Source organism: Anolis sagrei, chromosome 4 (genome assembly GCF_037176765.1).
Source record: "Anolis sagrei isolate rAnoSag1 chromosome 4, rAnoSag1.mat, whole genome shotgun sequence".
Taxonomy (NCBI): Eukaryota; Metazoa; Chordata; class Lepidosauria; order Squamata; family Dactyloidae; genus Anolis; species Anolis sagrei.
This window is the reverse complement of record NC_090024.1, coordinates 32,101,584-32,126,154: the sequence shown is the minus strand read 5'-3', so window position 1 is coordinate 32,126,154 and position 24,571 is coordinate 32,101,584. Positions and strand designations below refer to the sequence as shown.

General features: G+C 39.3%; 1 protein-coding gene across 1 annotated transcript; it reads left to right on the top strand.

The window, feature by feature from the left end:
• Nucleotides 1–54: 54 nt before the first annotated feature.
• POP1 (POP1 homolog, ribonuclease P/MRP subunit) lies at nt 55–20,354 on the top strand. The gene is made up of 16 exons (XM_060775647.2): nt 55–199; nt 3,122–3,268; nt 4,121–4,195; nt 5,370–5,545; nt 6,324–6,572; nt 7,784–7,871; nt 8,811–8,998; nt 10,349–10,602; nt 10,703–10,796; nt 11,700–11,811; nt 12,360–12,476; nt 14,435–14,550; nt 15,006–15,197; nt 16,190–16,344; nt 17,406–17,735; nt 18,701–20,354. Exons 2-16 carry the CDS (start codon nt 3,124–3,126, stop codon nt 19,341–19,343), a joined length of 2,934 nt encoding a protein of 977 aa, XP_060631630.2. The 5' UTR covers nt 55–199; nt 3,122–3,123; the 3' UTR covers nt 19,344–20,354.
• Nucleotides 20,355–24,571: the final 4,217 nt, after the last annotated feature.

Below are 24,571 nucleotides of genomic sequence, written 5' to 3'. Positions count from 1 at the left end.
TCCTCTAAAACTCGCGCGCCATTCATTCAGCAGTATTGAGAACCTCCCCGCCCACCGTAGCCCTCCCGCGAGAGAGAGAGTTTTGGAGGAATGCAGTCTCGAGGAAGCCGGAAGTGGGCGCCGCGCGTGGCCAGAAGAGAAGCGGAGGGGGAAAGCTGACTGATTCTCTCCTCATTTGAGGCCTAGGCCAGTATCGCAGGTAAAAGGGGATAAGACTGAGAGGAAGAGGGAAGCAAGGGAAATGGGGCCACAATGGGTGCTTCTACATCAGGCCTGGGCAAACTTAGGCCCTCCAGGTGTTTTGGACTCCAACTCCCACCATTCCTAACAGCCTCAGGCCCCTTCCTTTTCCCCCTCAGCTGCTTAAGCGGCTGAGGGGGGAAAGGAAAGGGCCTGAGGCTGTTAGGAATGGTGGGAGTTGGAATCCAAAACACCTGGAGGGCCCAAGTTAGTCCATCCCAACAGAAGGGACCCCAAAGAGGGTCATCCAGTCCAGCCCCTTTCTCCCATCCAAACACTAACCAGGGCTGTCTCTGCTTAAGTTTCAAGGTCAGGTGGGTTCTTGGCAAGATTTTGCAGGGATTGTCTTTGCCTTCCTCTGCATTATATAGTTTTATTGTACAATATATACATTATATTGTATTATTATTATTGGCGAACAAATTGAAACTGAATCCAGACAAGACAGAAATACATCTGGTCAGTCGAAAGGCCAATTAGGGCATAGGGTTGCAGCCTGTGTTGGATGGGGTTATGCTTCCCCCTGAAGACGCAGGTTCGCAGCTTGGGTGTGATCCTGGATTCATTCGCGCTCTAAGTGGGGCTGCCTTTGAAGATGGTTCGGAAACTTCAGCTAGTTCAACGGGCGGCAGCCAGATTACTAACTGGGGCGGCATACAGGGAGCATACCACCCCCCTGCTATGCCAGCTCCACTGGCTGCTTGTCCATCTCCGAGCCCAATTCAAAGAGCTCGTTTTGACCTATAAAGCCCTATATGATTCGGGCCCAGCTTACTTGTCCAAACGTATCCACACCTACGTCCCACCTCGTAATCTAAGATAATCCGGGGAGGCCCTTCTCTCTCTCCTGCCAACGGCACAGATGCACCTGGTGGGGACGAGACAGGGCCTTCTCGGCTGTGGCCCCCTGCCTATGGAACACACTCCCAAATGAGGTGAGATCCGCTCCCTCCCTCCTGGCTTTTAGAAAAAAAATAAAATCATGGTTTTGGGACCAGGCCTTCGGGCAGTAGAAATAAATGTATGCAGCATTTCAGAAAGACAACTACTGGAACGGCGATTCAATGGATGAGACTTGTTTTATTGTTTTAATGATTATTTTATTGCTCATGGATCATAGAATCAAAGAGTTGGAAGAGACCTCATGGGCCATCCAGTCCAACCCCCTGCCAAAAAGCAGGAATATTGCATTCAAATCACCCCTGACAGATGGCCATCCAGCCTCTGTTTAAAAGCTTCAAAAGAAGGAGCCTCCACCACACTCCGGGGCAGAGAGTTCCACTGCTGAACGGCTCTCACAGTCAGGAAGTTCTTCCTCATGTTCAGATGGAATCTCCTTCCTTGTAGTTTGAAGCCATTGTTCTGCGTCCTAGTCTCCAGGGAGATTTTTAAATTTAATTTATGTCTAATTGTAGTGTATAATTGTAATTGTTTGTACTGGCATTGAATTTTTTGCCATTACTTATCTGTAAACCGCTTTGAGTCCCCCTCGGGGTGAGAAAAGTGGTATACAAATACTGTAAATAAATAAATAAATAAATAAATTCATTGTTGAGCCTGGAACCCCTGGTTTCCGCCGTGATCATTTACACAGTTAAAGTTCGTGCGCCAGCTGTGCCCGTACCTTGGAAAGTCTGACTTGGCCACGGTAGTCCACGCACTGGTTGCATCCCGTATAGACTAATGCAACACGCTCTGTGTGGGGTTGCCTTTGAAGACTGTTTGGAACCTTCAAATGGTCCAGCGGGTGGCAGCCAGGTTGCTAATCGGAGCAGTGCTCCAGGAGCATACAACTGACATTCCAGGGAAAAAGTAAAGACCTGGCTTATTGAACAAGCTTTTGGAAACACAGCGTAATAGATAAATATGGTACTATGAAAGACTGAACATGGAACGGCTTAGACGATGCTAATGGAAAATGAGTTTAACTGGAAGTTATATTTTTAATGGTTTTTATGTGGTTTTTATATGGATTTTTATTATGTTATGTTAAATGTTTTAATGGTATTTATGACTGTTGTGGCATCAAATTGCTGCCATTTTGTAAGCCGCCTTGAGTCACCTTTGAGCTGAGACAGGTGGGATAGAAATACTGCAAATAAATAAATGAATTATAGGGCAGTGTAGACCCAGCCTGGAAAAGTAATCATAATCATAATAATACTTTATTTGTAACCTGCCCTATCAATGCGAGGGGATTCAGGGCAGTTTTCAGGGACTAACAAAATAGCAAACATTCAGTGCCAAAAACAGATGAACAACAAATCAAACCAGAAACAATAGATACGACAATCTCAATATAAGCCTATGAACTAAACAAAAAAAAAACCCTCAAAATTAAAACTTAAATAAACATAATCTAACACATCACATACATTTACTGCGATAAAATCCCACATGTTACAAGTTAGACCAAGAAAACATTAAAAGCATAATGTAGTTTATGGCTTCCAACGAGCTGAGGTAGGTGTCCAATATCTGGGCAAGAGTATATAAAAGATGTATTACTCCTCCTCCATAAGCTAAGGTGCATAAATGGGTGGCTTTTTCCAACCAATACTACTGAAAGGGGCCTACGTTGACTCAGCATCTGGCTCTGCAGTTTGAGGATAGTGGATCCAAGATAATAGAAGACAAAAAACTGTCAGTATTGAACTAACCAAACATTGAGATAAGTATCAGTTGCTAGGTCTATTCTTTTGCAGCAGTCCACTTGTGATATATTTAGTGTAATTTCTTTCACTAGATCAGGATGTATTCTTTTAGGTATTCATCAGCTTCTCTGACTGCAAGTGCCTTACATGTTTCTCTCCTGGAGCTTAATGCATTTGCTGTGCAGTAGAAGTGAGGTTGCATTTAAATGCCTTTTCTTCCCCTGCAGAAATGTCCAAGGCAAAAGAAAAGAAAAGAGCCAAGAAAATGAAGAATCAACCTTCAAGTGTGACCTATCCTGGTGACAGTGGGCCTAGTCACAGTGAAACATACTTTCAGAATGGTGGAGACAGAACTTTTCAACGCAAGAAGAAAGGTAGTTCTTAAGGATTTTATTGAGCTTAATGGCTGAATTTGCTTCAGAAATGTAACTAACCGTGGCATTTTGTGTATGTGGCACATGTGTATGTGAAGGCACATGTATATGTGCCTTCAAGTTTAAGAACTGGTTAGCAGGGCCAAATCTGACACTCCCCAGAAGGTGCTGTTCGTTATATTGTGTATTGAAAATTGTGCTGTGAAGGAGTGGGGAATAGTAGCTCACTATGCTCACAGAAAAGGGAGACATCTGCTGGGAAAGAAAGATTATGGCTGCATGAAGATTCACTTCCAGGGGAGCATCAATATTGTAGAATTAATGCAGTTTGACACCATTTAACTGCCATTGATCAATGCTGTGGAATCCTGGGAGTTTTTATTTGGTAAGGGACCAGCCCTCTTTGGCAGAGAAGGTTAAAAACCATCGATTCTATAGTCTTGAGTTTAAGTGGTATGAAATTGCATTAACTTTACAGTGGATACGCAGCCCCAGATTAAGAGAGGCAGACCTAGGCTCAAAGCTACATGAATAATAATTTTATCTCAGGCTCCATTTCAGGCCGACCATATAATGTAGTTCTATCTGTATGAAATAGTCAGTGTAGATCGGGCCTCAGTTGTCCAGCAGAGTCTTTTCAAAAGAGATAATGAGGAATGTTTGGAAGTTGCAACCCTGTTATAGTGTTGTATAGCTATCAGGCTAAAATATTATTTAGATAATCAAAAATTAACTTCTTATTTACTTAGATCAAATAGACTGAGACTTCTAACAAGATCACCAATATAGATTGTAGCTATGTATCCATTGTGTAGTTCAGTTATAACATTTATCTCTTTGATTTACCATTAGATACCCATTTTGAAACCTCACAACAAAGCTTCACACATCAAAAACCTTTCAATGAGATGCCTAAATATGTAACAGGTAAGCATCCATAAAATAAGTCAGTCTTGCTAAGGTCTGTACATGGGCAGCACAACCTTTTACATGAATAAACTGGGGTTTTTTGCATACTTTCAGAATCAGTTATGTCTGCTATTATCTCTTGATTCATAAATGATTTTCCCCACAAGCCAGTTGCCTTTCATAGAAACAAGTCCTCCATCACATAACACCATTGATTAAGCTGGTTAGGCTCATGAGAGTTGTCGTCTAACCAGACCTGGAGAGCTGTAGTGGCCACACCCTTATTTAGCATAACGAGAAGGAGGAGCAATGATCCTTGAACTCTCCCCTCCCCTCCAAAATAGAAGTGTGGAAGTGTTTGCTTCCAATTTACTTTGATCACAATTTCTAATGTTGTCAAAATGAATCATGTTTAATTCTGAAGCATATTTGAAGAAAATCAACATCAAAGTATGTGCTATGAAGCTGGCTGATTTAAGTATAGGTAGTGTTTACCACAGTTTGGGATTCAAGTGTAGCACTGTTAATTGAAATTAGAAGCGATAGCTTCAAATTTCCTTACATGTGGTTTTGGAAAACAAGACAGGTCCCAGAAAAAAACATGTTAATCTCAGTCTAAATGCACCTAATCCTTAATGCTTACCCCACTAAACTATTGCTTAGCCAACAGTTTGTGGAACAGCAAAATTAACTTGCTGTGGGAAAAATATTTTGTGCAGTGGTCATAAATGATTTCACATTAAAATAGTTGAAAATTGAATAAATTATTGTTAAGTTTCTTCATGAAGTAGTGCAGTGTCCTATAACAGTTTATTCCGTTTGAATTTATATTAAGAATATACTCCAGTAAAGCTTACTTTGCTACTGTGGCAGATATACTGTTGAATAGACATAACCAATCCAGCAAACGCCTACAAAGTTTGTCACAAGATCCTGACCTTTCTGTGTGTGTGACTGTGGAGTGCTTCTGAAAGCTCAACTTGAGGCCAGAGAGAATCTTTTGCTTTCCTTTTTTTAGCATATTCACAGAGATTGCCATGTATTTTTAACAGATTTTAAGTTGGATGGAATTGCATAAGATGCTGTGTGGCTTTAAGAATTTTTCTAAATCCTCATTGCTACAAAGTGGAGAACTCATTTAATATCTTTCCTCATCAGAGTTCGTTGTCTGAACAACTTCTTTTCTTTTCAGTGTCTCCTTTTGTTCAAGCTCGTGCTGCTGAAATGAAGGCCATGTTGAAGGCAGTTACTCAGAAATCTTCCAATACCTTAGTCTTTCAGTCTCTGCCAAGACACATGAGGAGGCGAGCAATGAGCCACAATATCAAACGCCTGCCCAGGAGACTCCGTGAACTTGCCAGAATAGAGGTGCTGCTTTATATGTCCTGTTAACCTGCAAGCTATAGTGTTTCCATGTGTATGTGCCTTCAAGTCACCTGTTAATGTATTACAAAGCCATTAATTTCATAGAGTTTTCTTAGGCAAGGAATATTCAGAAGTGGTTTTGCCAGTTCCTTCCTCTTAAATATAGCCTATCACATTTGTTATTAATTGACAGCCTCCCTTTGAAGTAATAATCACCTTCCAAGATCATATGGAAACTGTTGCCTTTTGGATATTTAGGCACATTCTGGACACTTTTTTTACATTTTAAACAATTTGTTGGAATCTAATTGCCATGAATCACAAGGTGGTGTTAATGCAATCTCATATAGCATGCCTCTGGGGGTATCTTCAGATTAATTGTTTATTACATATAGCCTACCTGTTCTTGAATAAGTTCAAGATAGCATATATCATTCTTCTTATCTACATTTTATCATTACATAAACACTCATGGGTTTGGTTGGGATGAGAGAGTGACTGACCTCACGATGAGATTCATGGCTCTGGAATGTGGACCTCCCAAGTCTATCCATTATCCCTTGTTGACTTTTAATAATTGCTGCAGCCACTTGAGGAGTGGTAATCATATCTTCAAGATAATAACAACAACATAATAATAATCCATTTGGTTCTGTGTCTCCCTCACCTCCCCTCCTCTCAAACACACACATATCATGTCTTCATATGCTATCAGGTTTATGTGGATTCTAATTGAAAACCAATGCAGTGAAAAGTAGCATTCTGTGTTCTGACAATACAGACAGAGAAACCTGAACATCAGAAGAAGGACCTCCCAAAGAGCAAGTGCCGCAAAGCCAGGAGGCGCCGTACAAACTTGGTGGCAGAGTTCAATCTCAGACAAAAAAAGAATATTTGGCTGGAAACTCACATCTGGCATGCAAAACGTTTTCATATGGTGAAGAAATGGGGTTATTGCTTAGGAGATAAGCCTACAACAAAGTGCTACCGGGCCTGCTACCGAGCCATGACCAATCACTGCCTCCTTCAGGTACTGTTTATATATTTTCTGGGCAAGTCTTTACAAGCAAACTAGCAGTATTTCAGGAGATCAGGCTGATATTGCTATGTCTTTCCGTAAGCATCGGGTTAGTGAGAAGGTGAAGCATTCTCATTAAAATATGAACATTTTTGTGTATCCTGTGTTCCCTTATTTTCATCAGTATTTTTACACCCACAAGTGACTTACAGTTTCTCAAGTCACTGCTGACACAAAAAAAAGTCAGTATTGGTTATTGAGTTGTTTTAATAACTGTACATTTTGTTCTTATATCTAAAGATACCTTGTCTTAATTCTTGAATATTGTGCTGCATTTAAGATAGAATGAGGCTCTAGCTCAGGGGCCCTCAAAATTTTTAAACTGAGGGCCAGGTCACAGTCCCTCAAACTGTTGGAGGGTCAGATTATAATTTGGAAAAAAAAACATGAATGAACTCCTATGCACACTGCTCATATCTTATTTGTAGTGCAAAAAACACTTAAAAACAATACAATAATTAAAATGAACAATTTTAACAAATATAAACTTATTTCAGTGGGATGTGTGGACCTGCTTTTGGCTGGTGAGATAAGATTGTTGCTGTTGTCGTGTGCTTTCAAATAGTTTTTTATGGCTTTCATGGCCTATTACTACAAGCATGGGGTCCAAGTTTTGTTGCTTTGCCTGCTTGGTATCCTAGAGCACCCTTCAAAATCCAACCACAAAGCGATTTCAGTATTCATTTTCGATAGAAGAACTTGAATTAACTAATCTATCTCTTTTGGAGTGGTAGTTCATTCTTTCATAATAATTTGCCCCTCCTTGGAAAAAATGTGATAACTGTGGATACTTTGAGCAAGTTAGTGGGGACTTCAGGACTGCAAAAGAGATAGGGGGTTATGCATCATTGTAGAATCAAACTTCATCCAGCTCAGTGCAGCTCTTAAGACTATCAGTTAACAGGATATGACTATGTCCTGTTGTCAGTTGAATAGCAAATGCTGTTGGTACATCCTCAGCCTGTGTGGCATAATTGGTATGAATCCACTGGATTTATTACTCCTTTCCCTTCTGTATCTTCTTTTGAGCACCTGAAACTAGGTTGGAAGAGGTGGCTCACATTTTAAAAACCAAATACATTATTCTGTCTTCCACTTGCCACCCTAGCATGCTAAGGTTTTCTTTTGCAGTTTGAAATTCAATAGCTCTTCTTTTATATCAGGATTTATCATATTACTGTTGTCTGGAGTTGGTTGGAAAAGAGGAGGAGCTTCTGACAGCACTTGCTCGAATGTGCAATGTAGATACAGGTAATATTTCCTCAGACGATTTTTTAAAATAATGTGATCCTGACGGCTTAATCCAGAATGGGTCTGCTGTCTGTAGCTAGGCAGTGCTAAGCCTGTCCACAGTTGGACAGGCAAGAGTTGTCCAAGGGAAGTGATACAAGCACGTTTTAAATAGCTTTTTTTAGTCCTATATTTGCCTTTCCCAGCTTCCTGGGAACTTGTTGCTTTCATGGAAGATTTTATTGTTTATCATTGTAGTATATTATTACCCATGTATTAAGTCAATCTCATATATAAGTTGAGGGCAAATTTGGTGCTAAAATTATGGATTTTGCTATCACCTGTAGATAAGTCGAGGGCCATTTTGCAAAGAGGGGAAAGTGGCAATTCAGCCTCGGGGGGCTGCTAAGACTGCAGTTTTCCATCTAGGCATTCAAAAAGGTCACATGTAGTGCTACGATTTAAGGAATAGAGATGCTTGGTGATACTTTTAAAATTCTTCTGGGATGGACTCGTGCATATAAAACCCAAAACCCATGGGCCAAATCTGGTCCGCCATGGCGTTTTATGTGGCTTGCAAGGCTCTCAATGCCAGGATAGCAAAGTTACGTTTTTAGAGTCTTACAGTTACAAACGGCACTTTGAAGGCAACCATAAGGCTTATGAGTTTGAATGCTACCCATTGACAGTGAATTCTGCAAAATATGCTTCAGATGTGCTCCACAAAAAGGAAAACCAGCCTGTTTAGCAAGCCTTGCAAATATTGATTTATTATCAGTAAATCTTTGATTTGTATATCTATTTAATATATTATATACCTGGATCCACGAAAAATTCCTCAGGTGGAAAGAGCCCATGACTGAAAAAAGTTTCAAGAAGTCCTGGTCTAAGGGGACATTGTTTTGCAGCATATTTTGTGTGACTGTAAAGTGTTTGATTTTTGAATGAACTCTTCCTCAGGGCCAACGTTTGCAGCTATTTCTTGTCTTCCTGGGAAGCGTCAAGGTGCTCTTACGCTGTACCGAATAGATCAATACCCTGAAGAAGCACTTGGTCCAGTTACTTTCATTTGGAAACCCACAAATAAATCTGATGATTCTTCTCAAAACAGACAATTGTGGTTATGGACACATCCAGCCTTTAAGAAGGTGCAGGCTTTATCTTGTTTTCTTGTATGAGATATTGCTTTTAACAAAACAGAACTCCTAAACTGCGTTGTGCTTATTTGGCTAACGGAATGAGTCCTTTCTCACACAAAAATGTGAAAGGTATTAACAGCCGAGAATACTAAATACATCTAATGGAGCACTGGCATCTTTTCCTTTGACATAGGATGTTGCTTTATATTTGATTATATTGTTGGTCCATCTAGCATGGTAATAAAAAGGAAAGGCTCTGCAGAATTTTGAACAAAGATCTTTCACATAACTAGTCAACAACATTCTTAATTGGAATTGTGAAAACCTTAGGGGTTTTGGGGGGATTTTTTGCATGTAGAGAATGTATGTATTTATGGCCTGTCCTGAAAGTAACAGCTAAATTATATGAACAAATTCAGAAAAAAATCTTTCTCTTGATATGGTAGAAATGAAGACATGCTTCACATATTGTTAGGTAGTGAGTTCCATTTTTATGAGCATGGCTTCTGTTGATAGCAAGACGTAGCAAGTCAGGAGAGAAATGTTCAGATTGTAGCTATTGGAGATAATGGATCATGACCTGTTAGGATTACTGACCATCGGGTATAGATCATGAACTGTTAGGATCACAACCTAATCAGGGTAGCGGAGTTTATTTGATAATGGATGATAACTGGGCACATAGATATTTTGTTTTAGTTTGATGTTTTCAGCAGACAATGATGCAAGCAGACTTCTCAAAGATTACAAGTTTTGTTTACTGATACCTTCTTGTATTCAAAGATATAGGCACATTTCTTGTCAAGGGTTAAAAACTTTAGTAAAGTTTCAAAGAGTTTCTAGCTTGAATTTATAATCTCTGACAGTTTCTTCATAAACTATTTTGCTTTATACACCTCTCTGTAATAAGAGTTTACTTTCAAATAAAACACAAGCCTCAATAGTGTCTAACTTCCTAACATGAGCTTCTGCACTCTGACAGACTTCTATACTCAAGCTCATTCAAAGATCAACACACTTTTCTAACAGTCATTCCTCAACTGACATTCTCTGTCATCTTGTTTAAACCTGATCATGCTAAATTGTCACTGAGTCGTGTGACCTGCAGCCCCTCCCACTGCTTTAGGTATTTAGAGATAAGGAAACTGCAAATCAAATAAGACTTATACTTCATGTTATAAAATGACACATTACAAAACAGACAAACATCATATAGAGGAGGCTTGAGAAGGTTGCTTCCCCCAACAGTAGGCTGACAGAAAACACTGAGAGTAAGTCATCTAGGACTATTTTTTTTCTTTGCTGAAACTTTAAAATAGAACACCCATTCACACTTGAGCCTTCCTTCACATAATGTAGGATATACTGGATGAGTTGAAAACAGTGTTCCAGTGTTCAGAGCCCATGGAGACCTGTAATCCTGAACCAGTTCCAACATTACCTCAAGAAGAAAGTAAAATGGACGTTGCTGAAAATGTTGGCAAGAAAAGGAAGAGGAAGCACCAAGGAGGAGAAACTCTTGCTGTCCCAGTGAAAAAAATAATTGGTGATGGGACCAGAGATTTACGCCAGCCTTATTGCTGGACATCACAAACTACTGGAGTTGTAATAAGGTAATCGCTATACTTGACCAGATCATCCTAAAGCTCTGTCTATTTAGTCTGTACTGCCTCAGAATTGTACATTTAAACATGTAACTCTTGTCTATTCCAGTGACTTGACAATGGAGATCCTCAGATACCGATTGATTGGTCCCCTCTCTCACTGCGTGCTCACAGAGGCACTCAAGGTTGCATCTTTGCATACAGTAAGTAGACCAGGAGTTGGCACACTTGTTCTTGTGTTCTTCTCAAGATAGTATTGCCATTTTAAAATTACAAGGCTGAAAAGCTAGGATCCATATAGAATTGAAGTAGTTAATCAAATTTATTTATAGCAGCATATGATTTCATAAATTGTTGAAAGACAACTGGCATGTTTTGTACTGCCATCAATCTTTTCAGCTTTTTTTCTATAATATTCTGAGTGAATGTTGAATATAGACCTAGATTGTAGAGCCTCTTTTTAAAATGAAGGCAAAATTAAGGAAATTGGTTGACAAAAGTTCCATGTTTGGGCCTTGGTATTTCCAGGTAAGACTCTAAAAGACTTCCATCAGAACCCTTGCAGAGTTGCTGTCAGTTAAATGTGGGCAGTATTGTGTCAATTTGGTCTTTTGACAGATACAATATAAAAGACAGCTTCCTTTGTTACAAATTCAAATAAATGTGTCAGTGGTGTAAATATGTTTAAAAATGTGGGGCTGGCAAACAGCAAGACACCACTTCTGATAACTAATGGTACAATGTTGTATCACATTATTTCCTGGAAACTACTTAAACATCTCATCATCATCCTGTACAGCAAATGAAAGAAGATCAAAAGATAATGTATTGTCCTGGTTCATGCTCTCTAGGCCAGTATGTTGGAAAAGGAACTGCTACTGAGTTGAGAAATTCAAGTGCATAAGTGTGGCTTTGGATGTCTAGCAAACTTTCTCAAACTTGTCTTCAGGGTTGAGTTTCATGGCAGTACTGTTTTTGTAGAGATATAGTTATCTCCAAAAACAACTTTTATCACTTTAACTTAGCTCAAGATGAATAACAAGGAAGAGGTTATTTGCGGAAGGTTGCAGTTCACAACATCTTACAAGGCAGCTTTGATTTTCTAGGAAATGGGTTCTAACAATTCTGAAATTACTAGCTGGTGGAGAGAAAAATGCAGAGACTCTGATCAGGTGTCGGTTCATCTCCGTCAGGAAGCCACCTTTGAACTGCTACAAGGTAAAATTCTGGATGTGCTCCTCCCCTATCTGTATGGCATTCTGTTAATGGATTCATTATAATTCACTGGCATACAGTTATATTGCTTGGCTTTTGATTGCTGGGCTAGGTAACAGATGGGTTCTCTCTGGAGCTATTGAGGTGATTCAGGGATGAAATTCTATCATGGATTAACCAAGTCGTAATATGTAATGGATGAAATTAGAACAATGTAGCAGAAATTGAATTGACAGCTATATTTTTATAATGCCATGTGGGTCATGAGTGTGGTGAGGGGATATAGTTTTGAGAAATAAAAGAAAAATTTAAAAGGTTTTTTGAAGTTAGTTATGTAAATGAGCACCAGTTGATACCACTGTTCTGGGTTTGATGCCATAGACAGGATCAGAAGTTTGTAGTGTAGAATTAGATATATGCACAGATACAGTCTTTGTATTTTTGCCAGTCTATGACAAAGGCGAGGATGCAATAGAGAATATCTTTGTATACTAGTGATACTTGCTGACTTTTCTTTTAAAGGCAGGTACATGTGTTTTGTTTTGTTTAAGGCTTAAGTCCATCAGACATTCCTTCAGGATCTGTACTGGGTTTGACAGTTGGTGATCCTCGAGTGAATTTTCCAAAAAAGAGATCAAAGGCCATGCCAAATCCTGAAAAATACCAAGGTAAAGTATGCTATTATTCACTGCGTTATTGTGAAAAAAATAAAATAGTCTCATTCATACCAGGTTAAGTGAATGCATGTCCTATCCAGTCCATTTATGGCTAAGTATTCTAGTCAGTAAACTAAAGTAGATGTGTACTTACTAATTGTGGTTATGTAGCTACTGTGAGGAAGGGACTTTGCACCAAACTGGTCTTGTGCTCAATGGAAGCCTCTGTTAAATGGTACAGATGATCCAGGTTCGAATCCTGGCGAGGCCAACAGGTGCTACTACCTCAGATACAGCGCTTCATTTCCACTTGCTTGAATTTTCTTGTAAATGTCCCCTTTAGGGGGAAGTGTGATGAGTTCTTTCTAGTATAATTGAGTAGTGTTTGCCCTGTAGTGTTTGTATGAATATAGAAATCCTTCTCTGTAATTGGAAATATAATTGTGAGTATTATAGCTAAGTACTGTATCTATTTGCACATTACTGCATTCATGACTTCATCCTTTTCCTTCTGACGATTTATCTGCATGGAGTTGTCTGCTTCCTGTTAGTGTGATTTGAGGACATAACATCTTTTAAAACCCAAATTCTTTACACTTCCACATTTTGGCAGCTGTCTCACTTAAGATATCTGAATCTCTGCCTCCTTCAGTGGATTTAGCTAATTCAGGTACTTGGTCTATCAGACAAGTATCTTCTAAGCTCTGTGGTCTAGGATTAGAAATTAGAGACAAATGCCTGATTTGACTTCATGCAAAGCATGTGTTTTGTTGCTTATTTGTGATGCTTCACTGCCTGGGGCAGTGGTTCCCCTTTGTCAGATTCCTTTCTCTGTTTCATACTCATGTACAATGATTTTCAGTTCTTTTCTTCTTGCCTATACCCTCACACAGTTGTAGTTATTGGCACTCATTGAACCATCGACTGTTGGATTCACAAATGCATCAAGGACCAGATCAGAATTGCAGAAGGAACATGCCAGCACCTGTAAATAATCAGTTGCAACCTCTTGAGTCTTTCACTTTTTGCTTTTGACTCTAACAACCCTTTCTGTTTTGAGACATTCTGCAGGCAGTGCATGCTTGCAGACAGTGCATGCAAGCCAGAGTTGATGGAGGAAGAACAAGGGCTAGAAAGAGAAGATTTTAAATGGATGCATGTGGGGAAAACAGCAATGGCTTGGATGGCTGAAGACCCCTTTTGCAAACAGCCAAAGGGGAGATAGCATCTAAAAAGAAAAAATTAAGGACACCTGGTACTCATTGGGATAGTCATTCACAGGTTTTCTTTGAGTCAGCATGGTCTTCGCAAAGGAAACAATGCATTTGTTTTCTGTATATTTTGCAAATTTAATGTCCACTATAATTGCTGAGTATTTCATTCTCTCGGCAACTATAACTCGCATTCCAAGCAAGGTGTTTTATTTACAAAGGTTGTGCAGTATCTCTGAAATAGCTGGAAGAGAAGCATTTTTCGTCTCATCAAAATTTGTCATTTTTGGGGTTTTTTTGTTTGTGGAATTCTTCAATTCCACAAACTCCTGGAAACAATATTATAGCTTTCATTAGATTACAGAAATAATTATGGTTCATATTTTTTCCATCTCCTAATATATCTTTATTTATATTCTTTATTTTTTTCTCTCTTTATCCTCTTGATCCAAGTTGAAAGGTTATTATCATCTTAAGATAAATATGTGATGTTATGAACTGGAAATTAATAAGGTTAAAACTGTCAATAATCTCTATACAATAATAATAGAATCATAGAATCAAAGAGTTGGAAGAGACCTCAAGGGCCATCCAGTCCAATAATGTCTATACAATTTACTGTCACATATTCATGTTGCCCGTGAAAGTGTATGTCAAATAAAATGTGTTAGGCATTCAGGTGCCAGCAGGACTTCTTGATTTTCTTTATGCAAGCTGCTAACCTTTCAGCCGTGATGGATGTCTCCATTTCCCTTTTAGAGAATCAGGAAATGAAACAGCTGATCTTAGGAGGTGTTCCTGCAGAATGCGCTCAGAGTTTTCTCTGGGACCAGAATATTCGTAAAAGTGTCACAGACACCAAAATGCCAGAACAGGTAATTTTAATGCAGTTATGCTTGTTCTTGTTTGTATATGTTAAACCACTTCATTTTAAGACACAAAGTCATCCATATATTTGAAATGTTTGCTTGTAAGCCTTCTTGTTATGGCGTGTCTTTCATAAATTGGGGAGAATCATGTTTAAATTCATGCTCAATTCAGAAGTCAGTCTGGGTTGCCTAAAATACCCAGTCTGACTTTTGGATGTTTTGAAGATAATGCAAGTAAATTGTAATGCTGCTGTTGATACTTCAGAGGAAAAGTTGGTATATTATTCTTTTTCAAGTAAAACATGTTTGCACTCAGGATGTTCAACTAGTATTAAAATAAGAGTAGGTCAAAGGGTTTACAGTACATCATGAGAAGCCTTTCATGTGTTGTTCAATTACTTTTCTCTCTTTTTAATAAGGAAATCAAGCTTACAGTGCTCTGTTTCACCCATTCTTCTTAGGAATTGAATCGCCTGAGAAGTGAACTCTTGGTACCTGGGTCACATCTTGACTTGGGCCCTAAAGAATCCAAGATTCCTGTACTCTTGGTTCAGCACCCTGGGAAAATAGCTGGGGAAGATCGACCAGGATGGGGAAGTGGATGGGATATTTATCTCCCCAAAGGCTGGGGCATGGCTTTCTGGCTTCCTTTCGTAAGTGGACTATTTAACTTTGTACATAAATTCACACAAAATGAGACTCTTCCAAGATTTTTGATACTTGGTGGCCACGACTGCATATTTAAAATGTGAGAATTAAGCCAGGGTGAATATTTAGGAATGGCTTGATATCATGCAGCCATTGGCTTGTTCCCAAGCCAACTGCAATAAAATCACTTTGGGCCTCTGCAAGGGTAATCTCTTCCTTGTAGTGCTGCTGCTGAAGATACTAAATGTCATGGTGTTCTGCAAAGCACTTTGTACAAGGTAAACAAGGCATATTGTGACTGCCCACCTGGTTTTTAAGGTGGACTTTGATATTCTTGTTAATGTTTTTGAAACAGATTTCTGTCAAGAATTTCTCATGTGCTGGAATTTGGAATTACTTTTTAACCCTGTCTATAACTCAACTTTATGATGAAAAAGGAAATAGGTGGTTGGATCTGGAGTAGAAACTACTTATCTAAGAGTGCAGTCACACTGTAGAATTAATGCGGTTTGCTGTAACTTTAACTGCAGTGCTTAAATCTATAGAATGATAAGAGTTGTAATTTTACAAGGTTTTTATCCTTCTCTGCTAAATAGTGCAGGTACCCCACTAAACTACAACTCACATGATTCTGTAGTATTGAACCAGGGCAGTTTAATTGGTATGAAATTGCATTAATTCTGCAGTATTTATTTATTTATTTATTTACTTCACTTGTATACCAAAGCGGTTTCCAACATATTTATGGCAAAATGTAATGCCTCAAATACATATGAAACCTAACATAAAACAACAATAATATATAACTATCTATTAGATCATAAAAGGTAACATTTAAACATTAAAACATGGAGTTAAAAGCATATTAATATAAACATTAAAATCACATAATGTGAAAAACCCCTCCAAAAATCCAAAAAGTAGATGCAACATATGAATTTTGTCTGACTTTCTACAGCTGGAATCTTCCAAGACATGATCATGTTTTGCTTTGTAGATATACCGAGGTGCACGCATAGGAGGTTTGCAAGAGGCTCTGAAACATTCCCTGTATAAGAGAACGCCTCATGTGCCACATGATTTTCCGGACTGTCCTGCTGGTGCTCAGTTTGCCCAAGAACTAGAGAGCAATCTTCTTGAAAAATTTAAGAGGTAAATGTCTCAAATGATGTGTTGAGATTAAGAAGTGTAGTTCTATCATGACGTTTAGTGAAACCTTCTCAATTTACTGCTAATTTGTTTAGTAGACTACATTTTCTCTTCTTAATTTTACTTGCTTGAGATTTGAAAAAGTAAAAAGTAATCCCTTTGAATCAAGATCAAAATGGCTAACAGGAAAATCAGAATCTTTTTGAAGCTTTGTGGGGATTTTCATAAATATTCTATGGGGAGCAGAAGTTATGCTTTGGGAGATAAGAAATAATTGAAGCACCTGCTTAAAGTTGCCCTTTGGATACTGGCAGTTGTGTGTAGGATTTAGACACAAGGTTCCTGGAAATAAGTGGAATCAACGTGGCTTACCTTCAAGTGACTTAAATTAATTTACCATTTCACATTCTTTTGACTGAGCCACTATTCAGAAAATACAATTTCAGTAACTCAAAACAAATTAAAATATATGCAAATGAATGAGGATGTAACATGAATCCCCATGATTTGATTTTACTTCTGTTGATTTAATTTTTCCTGAACTGTTGTGTGTTTATTATTCTTTGGGCCCCTTGGTAGCACAGCGGTTTAAACCGCTGAGCTGCTGAACTTGCTGACTGAAAGGTTGGCAGTTTGAATTCAGGGAACGAGGTGAGCTCCCACTGTTAGACCCAGCTTCTTCCAACCTAGCAGTTCGAAAACATGCAAATGTGAGTAGATCAATAGGTACCACTTCTTCGGGAAGGTAACAGCGCTCCATGCAGTCATACCGGTTAAATACGTTGAGGATTAGAAGAAGTGATAAACCACTCCCCTACCCCGCCCCAGCCATTTAAGTTGCTGAGGGGGGAAAGGAAAGGGACTGAAGCCAGGAATTGTGGGAGTTGAAGTCCAAACACCTGGAGGTCCAAAGTTTGCCCGTGCTTGATCTATGCTAAAGACATTTAACATTTTTTCCAGCAAAAAAAGTGTTTGTATATTTGTTTCAGTAAAGTTGTGTAACTTCATTTTGCACTACATGCTACTAAACTGAAAGTATGTTTTGTTTTTTAAAAAAATTATAGACGGCCTCCTGCAAAAAGGGCAAATTATGTTAAACACGGTACTTTGGCCCCCTTTTCCTGCCCCTGGGGGAAGCTCACCCAGGATTGGGAAGCTAGAAGCAAAAAGACAAAACGCATGGATGCTGTGACCATAGATAATGAGCCTTGTGCACCTGAAGATCAGATTTCTTGTGGCCCCAGCTCTGAATCACATGTTGAAGAGTCTCCTGCGATGGATGCATTAGATCAACAAAGGGAGATGTCCTCCCAAAATATGGAGATAGAAGAAAAGGCAACCAATGTATGCAAGAAAGAGGAAGCCACATCAGGCCAGAGCTTCTGTGTTCTCAGGTGTGCAGAACGCATTGATAACCTCATAAACAAAAGCTGCCATTCAGTTGTCCTTCTTGTAATTGACTGCCTAGGGCTGATGTAAGCTGTCATTTCACCTTACTTTTTGTCCCTGTTATAATTGGATTTTGAAAAATATGCCTTGTTTTGGAAATTTGAAGTTGATTTCTCTCACTTCCTGTTGTCTTACCTCCTTCTTAAGTATGAGTCATTTGTAAGTCAGATGTTTGTAACTTGGAGACTGCCTGCATATCAATGGTTCTTAACCTTCCCAATGCCACGTCCCCTTAATACAGTTCCTCATGTTGTGGTGACCCCCAACCATAAAATTATATATATATATTGCTACTTCATAACTGTAATTTTGCTACTGGTATGAATTGTAATGGAAATATCTGATATGCCGGATGTATTTTCATTCACTGGACCAAATTTGGCACAAATACCCAATACACCCAAATTTGAATACTGGTGGAGTTGGTGGGGATTGATTTTGTTATCTGGGAGTTGTAGTTGCTAAGATTTATAGTTAATCTACAATCAAAGGGCACTTTTATCCCTGCCTTGAAGGGACACAGGACTCCCTCCAGCCTTGTGCACTCTCCCTCACCTGCACGTGCGCACCATACTGCCATGCACCAAGCACACCTGTTCTCTCCTCCCCGCTTGGAGTACCAGAAACAGCCCTTCCCTTGGCTGAGAGGCTGGCCAATCACAGTAGGAGGAGGACTTTGGGTGGGAGGATTTGCCATCTGTTTCCAAAAAGGAAGAGAAGGACTGGCGGAGAGATCTTCAGCCTTCTCTTCCAAAGGGGTTTCTACGACCATCAGAAATATGTGTTTTCTGGTGGTCTTTGGTGACCTCTCTGAAACCCCCTTGCAATTCCCCCCAGGGATCCTGAACCCCAGGTTGAGAAACGCTGCTGTATATGAAATCACAATGTGTGTTCTTTTTTTTATTTACAGGAGCAGGAAATTATTAAAGCAAGTGGCAATCTGGTGTCAGCCTGCATCTCGCAAAAACCGTAGGATACAATGCCTTCTTTCTAAAGCAGATCAGAAGGAACTGGATGAAGATGCCCTCTTGCCAATCTATCAACGTTATCCCAGGGCACTAGTGTGGATCAGTCTGTCCCTTCTCAAAAAAGGTAGCCCTGAATTGCACACCATGATTTGCATCCCCACTGAAGAAGATCTGTCACAGCTTGACAAAAGTCAGCACTTCTTTGGTCCTCAGGAGCCTAAACACAGTGACAGATTTAAAGGAAAGGTGTCAAAACAGAAAGGAAGAAACAAGAGAGTGAATTCAAAGAAGGCAACGGAAAGTGGCGTTCCTGATACTGTGAATGAACATCAAGATCTTGTTCTCGGCTTATGGCCTGACCCTTTGCCAGACGTGCCATCGCACTGTTCCAGAGTCCTTTTGGGTTTTGTCACTCAGGGGGACTTTTCATTGGCCTCTGGTTGTGGGGAAGCTCTTGGGTTTGTTAGTTTGGCAGGATTGCTGGAAATGCTGATGTTTCAACCAGCAAACAAGAAAGGCCTTGTGTTGCTTCGCAGTCCAGGTTCTCTGCAGTATAGATTTGCTAGGCTTACTGTTGAAGTCTGACTTGACTTGCAGTTCGATTGCACCAAAAAAAACTTCCAAAAGAGAGGACACAACTTAATTCAGATTTAAAGCTTCCCAAAATAGGTGCCAACTTTGTTCATATGTAGTATGAAAATAGGCTTTGAAACCCTTCAGCATACCATGATATCAAAGCAACCATTCCCTTCTCTTGAAAACACACTTGTTTTCTGATGTGTATACATTTTATTTTTTAAAAAACAAGCAGTCAGTGTTCGTTGTACATTTAAACAATTCCCTCCTTTATCTTATTGAGAGGTTTGCTTCAACAGAGATTCCCTTTTGGGTTTTGCAGCTGAATCAACTATCATGTATTTTGGAATAGTTATCTTCTAAGCATGTTTACTGAGGCTGTAAGATTTTCTTGTGCTGCAATTCCCAAATCAAGATTTCTTCAGGCTCCTAGTAGAAAACGCCCCCGAAGAAGCAATGTGGTTTTCTCCCACTACCCTTTTCAGATAATACCAGGAGTTTTTTGTCTAAATCTACCAGAAAAGCTTAAATTAATCTATAAAATTAAAAAAAGTTTTCAACGGATAAGTACATGAAGGATTGATCACCCAAGTTGGCTTTCCTGAAAAAAATATGTGTTTTCAAATGCTTTAATGGCTGAAAACACTGGGTTACTGTGAATTTTCGGGGCTGTGTGGCCATGTTCCAGAAGCATTCTCTCCTGACATTTTGTGTGCATCTATGGCAAGCATTCTGAGGTTCTGAGAACTCACAGCCTCTGAACATGCCTGCCATAGATGCAGGTGAAATGTCAGGAGAGAATGGTTCTGGAACATGGCCATACAGCCCGGAAAACTCACAGCAACCCAATAATGTATATGTTTTGCTTCTGAAGAATTCTACATTGTTAAGTTGCACTGACATCTGTGAGGGAACGCTGCTTCCGAACTGTATTACTTTGAAAACAAAGTAACATTTTGCACTCAGTATGTGCCTTGGGACATGTAAAAGGCAATAAACTCTATCATAATGTAAGATTCATATTTGTGTGTGTTTGGGTGTTTTGAACTCACATACCAAGATATAATGAAGGGAACTCTGCTTTTACACTACATGGAAAACATTACGCGAGACATTAAAAAATGACTGCTTTGATACTGGATTGATCCTCGTGGCTTGTGCATGGATGGCACACTTAATTCACACTTCATGGGAAGTGATTGTCAATACATATGCAAATAAATAATACTGTTGATTGAAAAACTTAGGCTGCATCTACGCTGTAGAATTAATGAAGTTTGGCACCACTTTAACTGCCATGGAATCCTGGGATTTGTAGTTTGGTGAGGTTCTAGCACTTTTTCTTCAATAGAAGCAGCTACCGATTAATTTCTTATGATAAGTAGCAACAGTCAACACTGGAACTGGCCACAAGATGTCCCCACAGGAGAAACAATGCTTTATTAAGAACCTAAGGAATTTTGTGAATGGATGATATTGCTATGTGCACATGTTAACTAGCAACAACATGTTTTCTCATAATATCAACCATGATTTTCCATTTTTGTTGCAGAATTTAGTCTCCTTCTTTTTTTGTTTCCTTCTTTTTACAAAATTAGCTTTCCCCATTTATGCCATAAGCTTTGATACTAAATGACTTAAATTGGGTTATCCCTGTGTCTTTATCCCACGCTCTCCCAGATTTTGACCAGGACTGAGGACTTTGAGAATAAAAGAAAGTACTTCAAATGTTATTGTCTGCAATAAGCATATCACCGTTTTGGCTAGGGATTGGGCGAATCTGTAGAGAGCAACAGGCTGGGGAAGGCTATAAAAGTGAAGCTGAGAGTGCTGGGTGAAGCAGTATTACTGTTGCACCATGGTACAGATGTCCATGTATGATCCATGCATTGCTGACCTCTGTCCTAGGGCTTGTGTGCCTTCAAGTCATTTCCGACTTATGATGACCCTATTAAAGGATTTTCTGGTGCTTAGAGGGCTTGACTTAGAATAATATACTTTATTTATATTCTGCTCTATCTCCCCGAGGGGACTCAGGGCGAATTACAGAACACATATACGGCAAACATTCAAAGCTGTTATACAAGGACAGACAATACATAGGCATGGGTTCTAAATGGTTCTAAAATACTTACAAAACCAGGGGCTGCTGGTGCTTTGCTTCTGAAGTGTTTTGGTGATGAAAATTTCAGAACTCTAACAAAACTTTCAAAATTTCGTTAGAAATGGCAGTTCCTAATTGGTTCTGTCATAAAAATCACCAATAACGAAATAATGAAGTTTTGAAAGTTTTATTAGAGTTCTGAAATTTTCACCACCAAAACTTTAGCAACACTTCAGAAGCAAATCACAAGCGTCCCCTAGTTTTGTAAGTACTTTAGAATCATGCCTACCCATGCCTAAAACAGGTTTTCCCATCTCTTCCATTTCGGGCATCTTGATTCTGTGCTCAACTACGGCCATGGGGTGGTGAGGTCACTCCCATCTTCCATGCAGAGGGAGCTTTTTAGTCCATAGATGTCCTCCTGATCGAATCACCGGCATGTTCTTATGGTACCTTTTTTTATTACCTCTTCACTAAAAGCAATAACTATCTAGTCACATTACTGTTTTCAATCTGCTAGGTTGGCGGAAGCTGGGCTGATGGTCAGAGCTCACCCCAACCCTGGCTTGAAATGCCAACCTTTCGATCGGCACGATTTTCTACGGCTGGAGGCTTAACCCACTGTGCTAAAGCCCGGCCCTTGCCCAAGATCACCCAGTACATTTCCATGGCCAAGTGGGGATGTGAACGTAGTTGTAAGAATTAAAATGGGAGATGGCTCCTTTACCTTTAATGACTCTGTAGAAGAAGAAATTTCGCCAGGTCTTGTTTGTTACCTGTTTTCAGCCTTGCAACTCTACCCTGTCTGTTAATTTAGGATCACTGGTTTTATTCATCATTACTATGGTACTGTCTGATAAGATAACAAATTCTGAGAAAAGCGGGAGAAAATGCAATTGTGTTGAGTTCCTCTGAAAATGAGGCATTCTTCTTGGGCCTCTGCTGAGATTTTTTTGGAATGGAATATTTGTATTTGTATAAACTTACATAATGTGATATCTTGGAGATGGGACCCAAGCCTAGACACATTCTTTGAATTTGAAAGCATTTTGGAATTTGGATTGTAGTTCTCAGGGATGTGCTCAATTTGTATTTTTGTCTGAAGTGTTAAACAAGAATCCCAGGGGACATTCACATACAAGTCAAGTATTTATTACAGTGCAGGTCTTGCCATGTCAGGCAGACTGGGTGTTAAGATTGTCATAAGAACATTAATTAAACCTTGACCAGTTTGTAGACGGCACAGATGTGGTAGAAGGCTTAATGTGAGAATCAGATGATTTGTAGAGAATGTAGAAGTTGTATGAATTGCCACTTCATTTGGGGGTGGAGGGTGGGGGGTGGATACAAACTTCAGTTTTGCAAATATCGCAGATTTACCCCAGTTCCTTACATACACAGACACTCATGATTCCATTTTCTAGCATGGTTTGACTTCAAATTAGAAGTTGGATGAAATACTTAACTTTTTGAAACACTGCTGTGCATTTCAATATAGAAGGTTTAAGCAGAGAAACCTGGGAGAATTGTTGAGGGCTGACCAGAAATATAGTCTATCTTAGAACAAATGAGGGCTTCACTGAAGTTATATTCTCCTTATGGCTACCAAAGTCAGCTGAAAATGCTATACGGTAGTGTTTTCATTTATTAGAGTGGCAGTTTGGCATAGACCACTTGCTGTATGGCAAGTTTAGTATTTATTTCTCTTGAATGGGGCAACAGTTGAGAGAAGTATCTCATTCAAGAGGAGAAGGCGTGAATCTACAACCACTTATTCCCTCCTAAGTGCTGTAGGTTACATTTCAGAGGAAGATAATAATCCCTGAATATCCTTTGCCTAAGAAAACCCTATGAAGTTCATGGTTCTTCCATAAGTTTATGTAAACACCTATGCCAGTTCCAAGTTGTTCAGATCACAGGATGTTTGAGATTGTCATTAGCACTAGTGCATCCCAAGTATTTCATCATCATTTTCAGATAACTTGGGTGACTATCAGTCAGGGAGAAAAGGTTAGAAAACAATTGAGCCTATTTTCTCAGATATGGATTAACTAGCTCAATAGTTAGAAATGCTTTGCAGTTTCTACAAGGCAGTGGTTCCCAACTTTTTTTTTGACCAGAGACCACTTTGACCTGGGACTATTCTCCAACATTAGTACCAAAAGGGTTGCAAATCAGTTTTTGGTCAACTTTAAATTTTGTTTGGTTATTTGGGGTGCTGATTCAGAGAATTCTATTGGATAGATCACATCAGCTCTAGTTTCTAATATAGAACATATGCCGTCCTGTAGTTGCCATCTGCTTGCCCACAGAAAACCATATTTAATAAGCCTTGGTATTATAAGAGGGTTTCGTGAGACCAGTCGCTCTCATTGCAACAGTGTAGTAACAGTGAGGCCGAGGACCATATTTTTGTTCTTGGGAACCACTACTATCAGGCTTGGAGATTTGTGGAGATATTGCTTTGAAGGGTCATGTTAGCATAAACTAATACATTCTCTACATCTGAATTAAGATTTAGTGGTGTGTTACTCCTGTCTTCCACAGCTTCTATCAGCAGAATTAAAACTTCCTTCCCTCTCTTCTGTATTTTCCATGTTTCTTGAAATCTGCCCTGGAAGTTTTCTCTGTCTTATTAAAGGGGTTGCAACAGGGAAGGAGATACAACTCTTTGGTATCCACTGAGATTTGGTTCCAAGATTCATTATGAACACCAAAATCTGTGGATGCTCAAGTTCCATTATATACACTGGTGTAGTAAAATAGTGTCCCTTAAATAAAAGGGTAAAACCAAGCTTTGCTTTTTTGGATTAAAAATAATAAGTTGAATCCATGAATGCAGAATCTGTGGTTATACAGGGCCAACTGGACTCTGTTCCATTTTCTAGACCAAACAGTGGGATCCAAAAGAAATATTATTATGCTTCTCAGTTATTATGCATCTCTCTCGTGTGCCTTTTAAAACCTACATGAATTACATGAGCTTCTGCGAGTTACCCAGAACATCCTTGCAGTCTGTATTGACTGACACATTTTCCTGGAAGTGAGCCCAACTTCATTCATGCTACTAACCAGAATTACATTGAGTTTAATAAATTCAGTAGATTATGCTGCAGTTATAATATGCCCTTAA

Bases quoted from the DNA above. Each gene is read 5' to 3' on its own strand.
- POP1 (XM_060775647.2), top strand. From the start codon at position 3,124: ATGTCCAAGGCAAAAGAAAAGAAAAGAGCCAAGAAAATGAAGAATCAA. The intron at 8,999-10,348 runs GTGCAGGCTTTA...CACATAATGTAG, and splicing joins CACATCCAGCCTTTAAGAAG to GATATACTGGATGAGTTGAA. The intron at 10,797-11,699 runs GTAAGTAGACCA...TTGATTTTCTAG, and splicing joins AGGTTGCATCTTTGCATACA to GAAATGGGTTCTAACAATTC.